Source organism: Anguilla rostrata, chromosome 14 (assembly GCF_018555375.3).
Source record: "Anguilla rostrata isolate EN2019 chromosome 14, ASM1855537v3, whole genome shotgun sequence".
NCBI classification, from domain to species: Eukaryota; Metazoa; Chordata; class Actinopteri; order Anguilliformes; family Anguillidae; genus Anguilla; species Anguilla rostrata.
The window spans coordinates 7,814,680-7,829,781 of record NC_057946.1 but is presented as its reverse complement, the minus strand read 5'-3'; the positions used below and the strand labels follow the sequence as shown (position 1 = coordinate 7,829,781).

Sequence of the window (15,102 nt, the reverse complement as noted above, 5' to 3'; positions counted from 1 at the left end):
CCTTTACCTGTAGAGTTTCTGGATGGCGTGGGCGGCGGTCTTGCGCACGTAAGGGGACAGGTCGGTGGAGGCCTCCTTGATGGCCAGCATCATGATGGGTACGATAATGGGAACTCGAATGCTGGACAGGACTCTCAGGGCACTGGCTCGGATCAGCTGGTTTGGATCCTTTCGGCGGGAAGAGAGACAGGACGCTAAACATCAGCAGTCAGCAGGCTGGAGCCTTTTATTCCCAATAAATCAAGCAGGCAGTCAGCGGTGTAACATTTCTATCATTGCTTTAATGCGCCAGGCAACGCGAGCAGAACGTGTCATACGGCAGATTCTGACGGAACGAGGCCGGCACTATTCAGTGGGACTGTAGCAAACAAAATCCCAACTGTCTTCTTTCCTGTTTTTAAACCCGTTGATTGCGCCATGTCTAATCGCTGATATCACTGATTGAAATAAAAGGCTTTTTTTTTTTTTTTTACAAATTAGCCTTTCCCCACATTCGATAAGACTGGAGTTCGTTTCGATGCCTTCAAACCATTTTCGACTCTCCCGCGGCTCCCGTGTTTGATATCGACTTCTGCCGGCGGCAGGGGGGGCGTCACATGACCGGCGGCGGGTCGCGCTGCACCCCGCCCCCGCGCCACGGGGGGCGGGGGGGGTTGCGGCCTCGCCGGCGCGTCTCTCTCTCTCCCCCGGACCCCGGCCGGGACAGGACAGGACAGGACAGGCCCGTCCACGCTAGACCGCGCACCGCCAGAAGTGCAGCGCCAGCAATCCCGCGCTGCCGGAGGAGGGAAAGGGGGCTCGTTCAAAGGCCCAGATGTTGGGCTAAATTGAAGCGTGATTGAGAACTAGCAGGGGTTGAAATGGGTTTTTCAGCTCCGGGCGCCGGGGAGCACGGAGGCGGCTTTCAGAACATCAGCGTCTCGGGAGCCGGCGCGGCGGCGGCGGCCGCTGTTGGAATAGCTCAATACTTCTCCTGCAGGTTGGGCGCGGAGCGCACGCGCGCGCCAGAATACAAAGCCGGGAAGGGGTCCGCGGCCAGCACGGAGTGTAAATCACGCGCGGACGCTTCGCACGCCCGCGGAACGGCGTCTCAGATTCACTCCTGAGGATCCACTCAACCACCCAAAACCTCACAAGCTGAACTAGCTGGGTAATCTGACTGAAATCACTGCATGTTTTATTTTTCCAAACTAGCACTGTGCACATATTCTGGTCTCTATTCAAGTGAAACGATTTGTGAAGAAACTATATATATGTAACTATAAATTTAGCTGAAATAGAAGGTTAGTAAGTAAATATTTAGTCATAGTGAGAACTTGCATCGTTCATTTGTCCAAAAAAGAATACAAATCACATTTTCGAGCATCTGCTAAATTTTAGTTGAATTATACACAAATATAGACAAACTCAGTTCGAAAGATCCAAGTCCTACTGAGAAAATCGCAGAGGTCTATGATTCTATGATTTGCAACTGGCGGTTTCAGTGGCAAAGCATTGTGGGATTAGGCTGGGGGCGGTGGGGGGGGGGCGACTGACCTTCAGGGCACGCTGGAAGGTGCTAATTGACAGGAGGGCCAGGTCTTGCTGCTCCTCTGCATATCTGACCAGGTACACGTAGACAAGCTTCTTCAGCTGCAGGAGGAAGCGGGGGGAAAAAAATGAAATAACATGGCCGCCACATCACTCTCATCAACAGGCCAGAGAAGGCGGCAGATAATGAGGGATTCCCTCCAACAGCATTCCTTCTCCTGAACGGTATTTTCATTTCCTTTTAACTGCACTTCATTAGATATAATGAACCCCGCAGCTGCCAATAAATTGCTTTCATCAGCGTTCGCTCCAGACATCAGCTTCCGGAGAACGGCGCGGACGCGTTTCTGGCGAGCCTCAGCGCCGCCACGACGCCCGGCCGGCTTCCTTCCTTCCTTCCTCCGAGTCGAGTCTAGAACATTTTTTTACATTTTTTTATTTGTTTTATGTTATGTTTTTGAATGAAGCGAGAGCCGACTTGTTGTTATTCTTGGGAGGGTAACAAAGCCGGCCCGGGCTCAGAGGGCCTCTCCGAAAAAAGGCCCCTGCTTTGTTCGCTGGCGCGCCTTCGGCGAGCGAGCGAGCTAGCCGGGGCCCGTCGTCACTTCCCCCCCCTGCGCTGCGCCCTCTCCCCCCTCTCTCCTCGGGGCGGAGGAAAGGCTGAGCAAATATTTGCCCGGGCGGCTGATGAGTTTCGCCTTGCCGGGTCAGAGATCGGACCTCTCATAATTCATTTCGATTCGTCAGGTTGAAGGAGCCCGATCCGGCCCCCCGGCGTGCCCCTCCAATCACCGCCCCGCGTGATTATCCGGGAGGATTAATGGCGTAACTCACTTAAAAACGGACACAGTGCCAATCTGTCCGCCGGCTTTTAATTCAATTTATACGCCCGGACTTTGATCTGAATTCTAAGCAGCGGAGAGGGGCTGCTGCGGTGAGAGGACTCCCATGACGGCGCAGTCACCCACGAGACGGGGGAACCTTTAGGCGCTCTTAAAACGCCACGGCTACCCTGGCCGAAAAGCAGGATCGTATGGAGGCTGCAGAAATGCTCGCCTCATAGCAGAGGAGAGATTGTTTTTCGCTATTTATTTTCCACTTAATACTCCCCACAAACTCATTTGAAAAAGACAATTTTCCAGATGTGCAGCAGAGAAAATGGTAATGGACACAATCAGAAGTACTCTATTCAACTGTTAACCAGATAAGGGATGTTCCATATGTAACTTCTCATGTATCTATGAGTTACTCAATATGCAATAACAAGAACAATACAGAATAACAAAAATGGGAAAAACAAGATGTAAAAAAATTTGTGTATTTCATGTTTTCCTATCTTATTCTGAGAGCTGAATGACCTTTCAATTTTCACTATTGCGTTTCTATATTAGAACAATATGACTGAGCCTGCATATGTAATGCCAGAAAGTGTCATTCAAAAATGAGTGTAGACAATCTGTGACACACACCTACACAATAAAAAAGTAAGAAAGTGACATCTACTATTTTTCCTTCTTAAAAAGGCACCTAGGCTAAAATAGTCAGAAAGTGAAACTGGAGCGAGACTGAATTCAGTGAAAACTCATGAATTCCACTTTAGGTCCATTTACATGGACATCTGATTAGTTTAAGCATCACACAGTATGCTCTTTGATACAGTATTATACAATCCCTGAGTAAATATAGAAATAGAAGCTTGCTTAGGTGTAACCCACAGCATGCTATGCCCATACACGATATGGCATAGATATGGCATTCATATTTCAAGGATGGTGTGTTGGCACTCAAAGATACTCAACCCTAACAGCCATAATACTTGAATTAAGTACTCTATAACACACAAGTACATACAGAGCAGCCATCTCTTACCTTTCAACTTTAAAAACTGCAATAAGGAAGGGCCAATGGGGCTTTAGTCTTAGAGTGGGGATTTATTTTTGTTGGGGAATGAAAAAAATTGACACGGAAGGATAACACTGAGAAAAGCAGAGCTCTGGCAAAGCCCGCCGTTTGCTCAGTAAACGTATTACAGCTTAACACATCACGGCAGCCTTTAACTGATCCACAGGTGAATGACAATTAAATCAGAAAATAAAATCCTGACCTCGCAAGTCTCTGACCAGCGACTGCCATACCCAGAGGACATCGCCGCCTCCGCTACCACGGAAACCCTTCAGCACTCATAACCCGCCAATCTAAACGAATATACCACTTGATGGATTCTGTAATACTTTCTTTTTGAAAGGAGTGTAAGAGTGTGCGTGCATGTGTGTGTGTGTGTGAGAGAGAGAGAGAGAGAGAAAATAAATAAAAAAAAACACTTCACGGTTGCTGTTCCAGAAGCGCTTTTGCACTGGTTTAGAAACACAGCGTCCTGATATTAAATCACAGAAGGCAGCAAAACACTCGATTTGTTCCTGCGCTGCTTCTGATTAGATGCGATCAATGTCAGCCAGCAGAGGCCAGAGGAGTGGGAGTGGGGGTGGGGGGGGGAGGCGGTGGGGGTGCACAGGAACCTGGGCCAGCTTGCAAGAGCTGGAGGGGGCGAGGGGGAGGCGGGGCCGCGTGTGGGGGGAACAGCGGTGTTGGACGTGACCGCGGGCCTTCCATCGCCAATTACCACTCCCAGCAACGAGGTGCCCTGCCTGGCAGCTAATCAAAACAGAAACGCATTAGGCCCCCAGAAACACGGGCGGCTCTCCCGTTGCCAGAGGTTTCATTTATTAATCGATATTCACGGGCCGGACTTCGTGACTCATTGGACCCGGCATCCATTGTGCGGTTCGCCGTGCCGGTGAGCTTTTACTGGGTCACAGGCGAGCCGTGGCCCCGCCTCCCCGACACGCACAACATCCTGACACCTCGTTACCAGGCAGCGGGAGGCAGAATTCTAATCTGATTTGACAGAAAGACACAAAAGCCTTGGAAAACTCTGCTTTCGCTTCGTGTGACCAGAAATAAGACAATCGGCTCCTCTGGGCTTACTTACTGTTAAAAGCTACACACAATGGTTTTCAATGCCTTTTCAAATAGGCCATTGCACAGGCATAAAAAAACTGCTTGAAAGACAGGTTGGCAATTGCTTGTTTGACTAATCTGATTTACAAACGATCTGCGCAACGGTAGGTAGCAGTGGACCAAACTCCTGACTGACTATTTTAGGAATATGTGAGACTTTGTGAAGCAAGACCAATCAAGCGCGTCGTACCTCAATGTTTTTACTCGCAACGTTCTTCACCACTGCTGGGAACAGTTCCGACGCGTTCTTCCCCTTGGCGATCAGCTGCAAATGGAACACAAACCAACGTGGTGTTAGAAGGTACAGTTCACTCCACTCACAGTCCTTTTACAAGGGACAGTTGCTCACATCAACTGCTTGCATGCACATCTAATGCTGCAGCACTTGGGTAGAGTATTGTACAATTTAGCGTGGTGCTACAAGCGGAGTCTACGGAGCACAATTAATACTGTCAAAAACTAGATTTATACAGGGGCACTCGTACAGAACGATACTCATTTCAGAGCAGAGATTCACTGGCGCAGGATACATTTCTGAATGCATGTTCTCAGTGTTCATAGCTTCGGTCAGCTCTTACCCCGACAATCCTTTTCATCGCCTCCAGTTTGAGGGACTCCTTGTTGCTTTCCAGCATTTCTTTGAGGTCGTCATTCCTTCAACAACAAAAAAAATGAATAATCAAGCAACGGCGCTGCCATGACCACAATCATTTCCTCAAAGTGAAAAGGGAAATATTCGGGGTTGAGAATCGCTAAACTAAAACAACACACACTTTAAAACCATGCGCAGATATCCAGTGATTCCAAGCCATCCATTAGCCTAGGCCAAGGTTATTTTTTATATTCATTTGCCTTTTGTCAGATAATGCTCTACATTCAATTTGATAGGCATCAGATGAAATCCAGCTGAACTGGACAAGGACCTTAACTACATCGTACACCCATTCAGCCATTATCCAAACGGCAGACTCATTTGCATATTACCTGACATGTTTCTAGCAGAAAGACAGAACCTACTGTGCCAAAAACCATTCTAACACACCAGCCAACAACCCCTTATAAATGAAAATTCACAATAATTTTAAGAATGAACAGGCTAATTAACTGCATGTAAGCATGTAGCCTACTTCCAGCTGACAATTAATACTGAACAGTATGCCGCACAAAATGATGTAAAACCACTGTGCTACTAAAAACACGTTAGTAACATATTTCTGAGAGGTTATTCTTGAAGTAGTTATGAATGAATTTCAAGCATGCCTAAATTTGTTTGTTTTTAGTTTTGACTTTGAAAATCGTGTCAGTCTTTAAGCAAAACTTCACTGAAAGGAAATTGTGGTACTCTCACACTACAAGACTGCAGTTGAACTACTGCAGTACAAGGTGGAGGTTGAGGAAGGGTGTGTGGTGCACAGATGGTGGTTTAATGATTAACTTTAGCTAAACATTCCAATGCTGCATATTGCGGCTAATGAATCATGAATTCTGGAAAATTCTTTTCACTGACTTAATCAAGAAAATCTAGCCTAGCATAATTGAATAACTTTAGAGTCATTTTAAATAGCTGCTAACAATGTTGTGGTTTACAAATGTGTAACTGTGTGCAGTCCCTGGGTCAGCGTGACACAATGACAAACAGGCCTCAAAAGCAAGCTTTGTGTATCCCCTCCATACTAAATAGAAAGTAAATATACAGAAGACATTTTTACATTAAATAAAATAATACCTTAAAATTTTTGGTTATACTGAGGTGCTCGACACAAAGTATTATTTCAGGAGATGCAACAATGCAGTGAAATCTTAGAAACTTAGAACTAAGAAAAAAGTCTCAGTTGCATTACTTTTTAATAATTTTTGAGAAGGATACATTATTGTGAATAATAATTAAATATTTTCAACCTATTTACACAGGTAACTTACTTATGATTACAATAAAGTAAAACAACCTACTCAGCTATACTGCTCAGCAACACCTGCATGCACAAACAAGGCTACACATAGTTCCACACAGCCACAGACACAAACTAAACTCACACACATACTGCCACACAGCCACAGACACAAACTAAACTCACACACATACTGCCACACAGCCACAGACTCAAACTGAACTCACACAACTACACTGCCCACGCCACGACACAACTAACTCACACACATACTGCCACGCCACAGACACAACTACCACACAAGCACACAGCACAGACTCAAACTGAACTGGCTCTCTCTCCACACTGCCCCATGCACGCTCGGGCATTATGTGCACACTACCGCACCGCCTCATACCCAGCGCCTGGCGTCTCCTCCGGACGGCTGCTATTGGTTAGCGCCAGCTCCTCCACGGCAGGCTCGGGTCTGATGGCCAGCTGCAGGCTCTCGGCCGAAAGCAAGGCCGTCCTGACGGCGCCCGCCGCCTCCCCCCTCAGAGTGCCGAAGCCGCCCTGCATCCTGCGCACTGCCCGCCCGGGGCCCCCGGCTCGCCACCCTCCGGCCCTCAGGCGCCCGGCGGAAGACACGGCACTCCGGCTAGCCCTCGTAGCGGCTGGGCTGCGGGCTCTGAGACGCGGCCGCACGGGCTGAGAGGGGTGGCTCGGACCAGGCACTTCCGCAGGGAGGGGCCCACGGCCAAGACCAGCCTTATCACCTCTCTCCGTCAACACTAAGGATCTTTCATCGGCACGCTCTGAAACATTCCTCCGCCCCCCCCCCCAAGAAGTGGACACAACCGGACGCGCTGTTTTTCGTGACTTTCCCAACGACTGTGAGGAGAACAATAATTAGTCCCTCGTGGTCCCCTCCAATACTGCCTGCATGATTCAAACTCTTTGAAAGAATCTGAATTTGGCAGAAAAAAAAGAAATGTACAGGAGGAACTTGTCCAGGAGGAACTAATCCACAAAGGTTTCAATAGTTCAATAAAAAAATTATAATAATAATAAGTCGCAAGCCTTTGCTTGAGGGGTGGACCATGACATTGTGGCGACTATAATGTCTGCGTAAGATCAATTCAGTTCGGCTAAAACATCAAGACTTCAGTGTACTGAAATCACGGAAGGTACTGTGTGTACTTCAGTGTACTGAAATCACGGAAGCCAGTGTGTGTTTGTTTAACAGCATCAGACCACCTCGCGTCCGAGCGCTCATGAGTCAGCGCGGTACTCTGAAAGCTCGCAGAACGCGTGAAATAAGAAGCGAGAAAGGGGGAGAAGGGAACAGCGAGAACAAGCCGACCCGGTTCTCAGAGACTCGATGAGGGGTCAGTAACGCTGGCGGAGGGGAGCCGCCCGCGGCTCTGTGAAACGTGGGCGTCGGGCGCCCGTCAGCGGAGCGTTCTGACGGCTCACGCCCCGCGCCCGCCCCACGCCCGCGCGCCGGCGAGCCGGGAGCCCCTGACAAACGGATTGGCAGCAGCTCTCCACGCCTGTCACGGGCACACAGGCCTCACTCTATCTCCGCCGCTTCCTGCTCCGGAGCTTCAGAGCCGACGAGCCGACAACGCGTCGCTCCGACCCCCCCCCACCACCCCCCCCCCCCCGAGCCCCCTCCGAACGCGGCCTGCGCGAAGCGATTAACCGCGCTTAAAATGTTTACTTTTCCACGCCGAGCCGTGGAAATCTGCCAGTCATAAATCTGTCCCAGGGAGGCTGACACCCGAGAGATATCAGCGCAGTCACACACCATTCGCACAACTGCTGGGATTCGTAAGCTCGCTGAGGGATAATGGCGCCTAGACTGGGAGGAACTGGTGGGGATTTTATGCCCACCGGTTCACTCAAATGAGGCTACAGGCTGAGCTTGGATGATGAAACAATGCATAAAAGCATTGTCACCAATTATCACTGGCAAACTTTAATCTGTGATACTGCCAATGGAACCTTAGGAAAACATTCTAAAACATCATGTAACAAAATTTATTTTTTACATTTTCAAAAATATTCAATTACTGTAAAAGGCTGCCCTCTAGTGTTACAAGGTTTTGAACACACACATAAACAATGGTATGTCATATCCATTATTAAACAGTGAAGAGAAACAGCTTCCAATGTAGTAAATAGGTAGCCTACATACATTTTCCTTTATGAAAAAAATATACATAAATACATAAATAATTAATGATCAACTGTCTCGTTTCCACCATCTGTTATGATGATTCTCACTGATACCGTTTTCTGGTATCCAAAAAACATGCTGATCTGACTTGTCTATAGTAGCCCAGTGTTTTCCATTAAATCCAATAAGCCACTGAATAATTTAAACAGGCGGTGGCCAAAATATAGGCCTTGTGTTTGGCTGCTTATGGGAAGCACAGAATCTTCAATAAATTCCATACGGTTCATTCCAGATCTACTGCCTCTTCAATGGGTGCCTTCTTCACCATCACTGGCCCAGGGTGCATTCTGACCATGTGATGGGAGCGAGGTAGTTAAACCTAAATGACATTAGCCTGTGCCTGGTGACACAAGCACCCCCCCCCCTCCCAGCAGTACAATGGTACCCTCTGACTGGGGACAGAGCAGAGAGTGAGTGAGGGAGGGAGGGAGCGAGCGAGGGACAAGCAAGGCTCAGCCACAAACCGGTCTCCATGTGTCAATCCCAACAGGACAATGACTGACACCCCGCATGAAGTCTGATCAGCTGCCCATTGACAATTAGAGAGTCATTAGAAGGCGCAGTGTGTACACCGACATGGGCGAGCGGCCTTCATTAATACCCAATTAATCCCCTCTGCTCTAATTACAAAATGATTATGCTGCGAGGGGCGCTACAAGATGAGCCTTGTCTTTCCCCTGAATTCCGGGGCCAGCTGCACAGAACCATTTCGGACTCGTGTAAACAGCAGCCTCATACTTTACTGCGTTAATTACGACGTTTACAGCTCAAAGACTACCCTAACACACATCGGATTTTAATATGCGCTCTCCCTGGCCCCCGGGTCTAACTTTAGCAATAAGGCATATTTCCTTAAAAAAAAAAAATAACAATTGAAATTGAACACACTTCACATTAACTTTGATATTTCAATTATACCAGTGTAACAGCCTCATAAAATCAGAAATTAAGAACACGTTGAAAGTAATAATGTTAAAATGTTAAAGAGGCCGTAAGCAATCTTGAAAAAGTAGTCAACCACTTAAAATATAAAAAAAGAAACCACGCTGTGAAATTAAAACTCTCGCTGTTGTAAGCCAGTGTGTGTGTGTGTGTGTGTGGGGGGGGGAGCGTTGTTGGCTGTGGTCACAAGACCAGGGCGCAGATGAGCAGGACGGGGGGGGTGCACAGGAACACTGGCAGCCTGAGGCGCAGGCTGAGAGAGTCCGGGGGGTGGAGCTGCTCATCTCCCTGCCTGCGACACTAACAGAAGGCTCCCTCTCACCGGGCCAGGCGGGACGTACCCCCAGCGCACGCCGGACTCTCCGGCACACAGGCGGCGTGCAGGCGGCGCACACCGGCGGCGCACAGCGCTAATGAAGCACCGCACACCGGCTGGCAGCAGGGCCGAGAGAGGATTATCCGGACCGGAGCCGGGAAGCCTGCCAGTCCAATACGCGAGAGAACGCGCCGAGGCGGTTATCACGGATATTGATTGGTTATTTAGCTAGAAACTGTGGCAAACACACACATCACTGATAGGTCTCTGCAATGCGAACGTTTCGGTCCCAGCGTAGCCCACTTTTTCCTCAAGACCATCTGTTTTCTTCAAGATGCTCGGGAACACGATAACACCACTAGAGAGCAGTCACTGTTTCCTGCGGGCCACTTCACACTGAAACCGATCGAAAGTCATCAAGACATCACCCTAGTGACGATACTGAAACAAGACCTGGTCAAAACCTAGTATATGGCTGGACCGGCCAACCAATGGTGTAACTTCATAACTCGGCTGACCAATGGTCACTCAGTCACAGACATTCGCGTTTATAGGGCTGGCCCCGCTATTGCAGTCCAGCCAAAAACTTCTAAGACTATGCATGGATTTAGTGGCCTTCATGGAACTGAAATTTTCCCTAAAAAAGAAATGTATATATATATATATATATATACACACACACATATATATGTATTTTTTTACATGCAAGCAAGAATTCACGAAAAACAGCCAGAAGCCGTGGCTCAGTTTCAGAACTCTGATCAGTAGCAAGCTAGCAGCACTAGATAGCAAAGACTAATAAGCTACAAGTGGTCCACTGGAGATAAAGTTATCAATGGCAGAACTGGCCAGTTCAGCAACATCTGTGCTGATGGGTTCAGAGTGTTTTCAGACAGATGTCCGCGGGCACCTGCTCATTTGCCACCTGTTTATCACAGATTATGGTCTGCAGGCTACCATTTGACCTGAGCTCATTTTCTCATATTTACTGCCTACAGAAAATAGAAACAGATACAAAGCATTGCTTTGTGAAAATATTTTTTTTGTACAATAGGGAACATCTATGTGAACTAGAGGAGTTCCCTGGCAGGTGCAAACACAGAGACGCAAGGCTTCATGTTTTACAATGTGTCCCTTATGGACTGCCAGTATTGATGGCCAATAACTGAGGGATGTTCAAAACACTGATGACTACTTCAGTCACAATGTTCAATGTAAATTTGGTTTATGTAAAACAGGTTGTTAATAATGCTAACAAAATATTCTTTAATATAAATTTTTTGTTTAAGAAAGTAGCCTTCTAAGTGCCTAGTTGTATAGTTGTCTTGGTAGACAGTCCACGCAGAAAAAGGTCTATTCTCATTCCATCTTAATAATTCACTGTATTGGCCGACATATTGGTAATCTTTGAATTTTTCCCCTGCAAAATTTATATCTGTATTGGTCTGAAATTAGGCTTTGCTGAAAATACAAAATAGTTATTGTGAATGTGAATCATTATGCAGTCACAGTTAGGCTACTTATTATGCAAGTCTTTTTAAATGATAGTCCACGCTAAACAAGAAAACTAGAAATTTGCAGAGCTGCTTAGAAAACTTTAATCCTTATTGAAAATCTCTAATGATTCCAGGTTTGTTAAATATTTAACTAAAAGGCACATCATTTTCCATTCCATCTATGTAAGGTTCACATAATATCCTAAAAGCATCCTGCCAGTGCACACACACACGCACACCTCATCTGTTGTCAAGTTCTCAGTTAATATGCTTCAAATCAGAAAAAAAATTTTGTTCATAAAACAATTTAATAACATCAATGGCATATAGACAGCATTGTGGAGAAGTAGTCAGCGCGCTGGAATTAGTTTAAAAGCACATCGAATTGGTTAGATCACTTAGAGAACTCAAAACCACTAGGAACCTTTGTTGAAAAGCAATTGAAAATGATCATATGTTGCCATTAAAGTTACCGTTTTTTGTTTTTTTTTTTAGTAAAAATGAAACATATATAACAGCCCAATTACATGTTCAATTTACAAAAAGAATCCCACCATGACGTGTAAATTTACTGACATCTAGCGGCACAAATTCACAAAAAATTCTAATAGCAAGTGGGATTGTATCTTGGTGGCCAATCAATTATGACCCATTAAAAACATGTTTAAACATGCTTGTTGTTTTATCTGCTAGGTATAATCATACCATATTCGTCATTTAAACAGAGTTCCTCTTTCCCCAATACTTTACATTTTTTCTTTTGTCATAAATTTCGTCAGGCCTTTGCCTAAGCACACTATCATCATATTATTTGAACATAAACGGTGTTCTTAGATGTATCTAATAAATGGTTTGCCCTTTGTTCAGTTATTTGACGAACTATGTTAAACTGTGAATGACTTATTCTGTTCAGGCGGTCTTGATGGTTATGCTATTTAGTTATATTAAAAAGTGTACAGAGCAAAAGTAACTTCCCTATCGTTTTGCCACTGCTTCCAGGACTGTCAAACAGATGATGTCAAAATGCTATGAAGAAAATATTACTATTAACCCTATTTCTGCATATTAACATAATAGTCATCGCTTTTGAAGGGACCATTTGGGAATATTAGCTTTGATCGCGACCTTAACGCAGACGCTCGACTGTTTGGTGGGTTTTCGGTAACGATAGCTAAATGTGGTGGGGGGGAGCTTCATCCTAGATAGCTAGCCTGCTAGCTTGTCGCTTGGAAATAGTTCGTTAGCTAACTAACCTATATCGCAGAGCAGTGCAACTTCCCTGGTCAGCCAGATCATTAAAGAAAAGAGGCTTACTTTTTAAAATCAGAACTGAAGAGGCCAAATCCTGCACCGGAGCCAGTCGTAGAAGAGGTTGGAGTAGTCTCCTGCCCAACTTCAATAGCAGAATCCGCTCCTCCTTGATCATTATACGACAAGCTGTTCGCAGACATACTCATCATTTATATTGTTGCGAATGCACTGCAGATATGTTTTCTTGCTGATTTTTTCGTAATCCAAAATATTATTTGTTATGACGAAAAATTAGTGATCGACAACAAAAAACAAAACAGAACTTTTCATCAAACGTGTAACTTTTTCCTCCCTTCCACGCAATACCGGAAGTAGCACCGAGATGGAAAGGTCAAGTCACATGACAGAAGCAAACCCCATGAATGAAGCACCTGACCACCCGTTGCCGCGGTAACCGTTGCTACAGTCCAATCAAAATCTAAAAGAAACCGGAGTGAGTTGGGTGTACGTTCTTGAGTTGCAATGAAAGGGCTGAAATTATCTCAGTATAATACGAGTAGCAAGTGTTGAAGTAGCTGTCAGACCTTGTTGGTATCCAGCAAAAGGGTAGCCTGAAAGACAAAAAGAGAAAGGAGCCCATAGACCACTATGTGGTTGATTGTAGGGCTATGATAGATTTATACTTAATCGTAATTCAGCCTACAGCAAGGTGACATGAAAGAACGCTGGCTGTAGTTAATATCACAGCATAGGAATTGGAGAGTTTCAAACTCAAACATGCCAGAAATGTTAAATAACCTTAGGGTATTTTACAAGGGTGTATGTCCATGTTAAAATTAAACATAACTCAATAGCTGTCCACTTGCAATCTATGCCATTCCTTTTTTTTTTTTTTTTTTTTGAGTATGCATATGTGTTACCTCATTGTCTTATACCACTGTGAATATGCAATATACATGACAAATGTAATCACTTAACAAGGGAGACAATGTCAAAGAGTATTTTGTAAGATTGCATTACACTTTTTAACAAGAAGATCAACAAGAGGTCTATGCATACGTTCTTAAGTATTGCTGAACATCAGTACAAAGTAGTCATCAAATTATGATAAACATGCAACTCGGTCAGATAGGTTTTTTAATAGAGGATATATATTTTCATCTCAAAGACTTTCTGAATGAGGGCATCTGCTAAGCTAATTTAATAGAACAGCCACAAGCAGCATGCTGCATGGTGAGTTTTTTATATTCAATTAGATGATCAGACTTTTTAAAAATAAATGTATAAAGATGGGGAGTACAAGGAAAGCTCAGTAATCACAAAAGCTCTGGTAATCACATTGTTTAACGACAGCATTTCAAATGTAATTAAAATCGTCAGATGTACCAGTTTTTCTTGGATTACCAAGAAAAGCTGGTACATTGTATATGTCAGTGGTGTCAAACTCGTGCCATGGAGGGCTGTGTGTATGCAGGTTTTCATTCCAGCCTCAGATCTTGATTATATAATTAGTTAAATTATTTGCTGAATTAGGGATGCAGGTTTGTGCACAATGGTGACCCGACGTCTATGGTGACCCGCATTGTCTAAATAAAAATTTTCTTATATTCTGTGCTTCAATGCAGTTAAACGCATATGGCTGAATGAGTAATTGGACTCAATTAAGGCAGCATTAATTGGTTGGAATGAAAACCTGCATACACACGGCCCTCCATGGCACGAGTTTGACACCACTGGTGTATACAATATCTGTATATATTAACATTTTTCATCTTAAAAATGTGCTTAGTGGGGCCATGTGGCTGTGAAGGACTTGAAACTACAAGAGACTGGGAATATTTGCTATTTTTAGGCTTGTAGCCAGCAGAAAAGAGATATATATTACAAGCATTCAGTACATATCAGTCATATATGTGCAGGCTACAAACAATAAATTATAAATTTTATTAACGCTTCTTGTTCACAAGCAATCTCAATGGAGTCCACATGCACTCACACACACACACACACACACACACGCACACACGCACAAGGTATTCTCCAGCCTTGGAGATATGTCTATTGAGTTGTCAGAAAATAAGATTGTTTTTTATCTAAATAATATTTATTTTATTGCAAAAATACTGCTAAATCTGTTGCACTCAATTGAAATAAAGTATTATTTATCGGCAATGTTTCAAAAATGATCAAAAAATTTTTCATTAAAACTTAATGCCAAATAAAACTATATTATTTCTTCACAAGTTATAAGCCTGTTTGAGAGTACCTACAATATTAACACTATGAACAGATTGGCAGTTTGCCTGCGGCTGCACTTGGGCCCTGATTTGACTGCAGCAGAGAATGTTCGCCATGATGTGTGCATTTCTTGGAGCACCAGTCCTTGTGCGCAGTGCCTGGAGTGCTGACACAGCATCTGTCAAACATGCCCAGTCCTAT

At 44.9% G+C, this 15,102-nt stretch overlaps 1 protein-coding gene across 10 annotated transcripts in view; it reads right to left on the bottom strand.

Moving 5' to 3' along the window:
* The window catches only part of ap3b1a (adaptor related protein complex 3 subunit beta 1a), an 84,935-nt gene extending 71,895 nt beyond the window's left edge, over window positions 1–13,040 (bottom strand). For 3 of the 10 annotated variants that reach the window (XM_064309288.1, XM_064309285.1, XM_064309286.1), the window contains exons 1-5: window positions 12,727–13,039; window positions 5,127–5,202; window positions 4,739–4,813; window positions 1,537–1,632; window positions 8–168 (exon numbers count right to left, since the gene is read on the bottom strand). In XM_064309288.1, coding sequence (XP_064165358.1) covers window positions 8–168; window positions 1,537–1,632; window positions 4,739–4,813; window positions 5,127–5,202; window positions 12,727–12,872 — 554 coding nt within the window. In that variant the 5' untranslated portion in view covers window positions 12,873–13,039. Of the gene's footprint in view, window positions 1–7; window positions 169–1,536; window positions 1,633–4,738; window positions 4,814–5,126; window positions 5,203–6,819; window positions 7,103–12,726 lie in introns of those variants that run through there. The other 7 variants (XM_064309281.1, XM_064309280.1, XM_064309284.1 and 4 more) reach the window with 6 other exon arrangements.
* Between the last annotated feature and the right edge of the window lie 2,062 nt (window positions 13,041–15,102).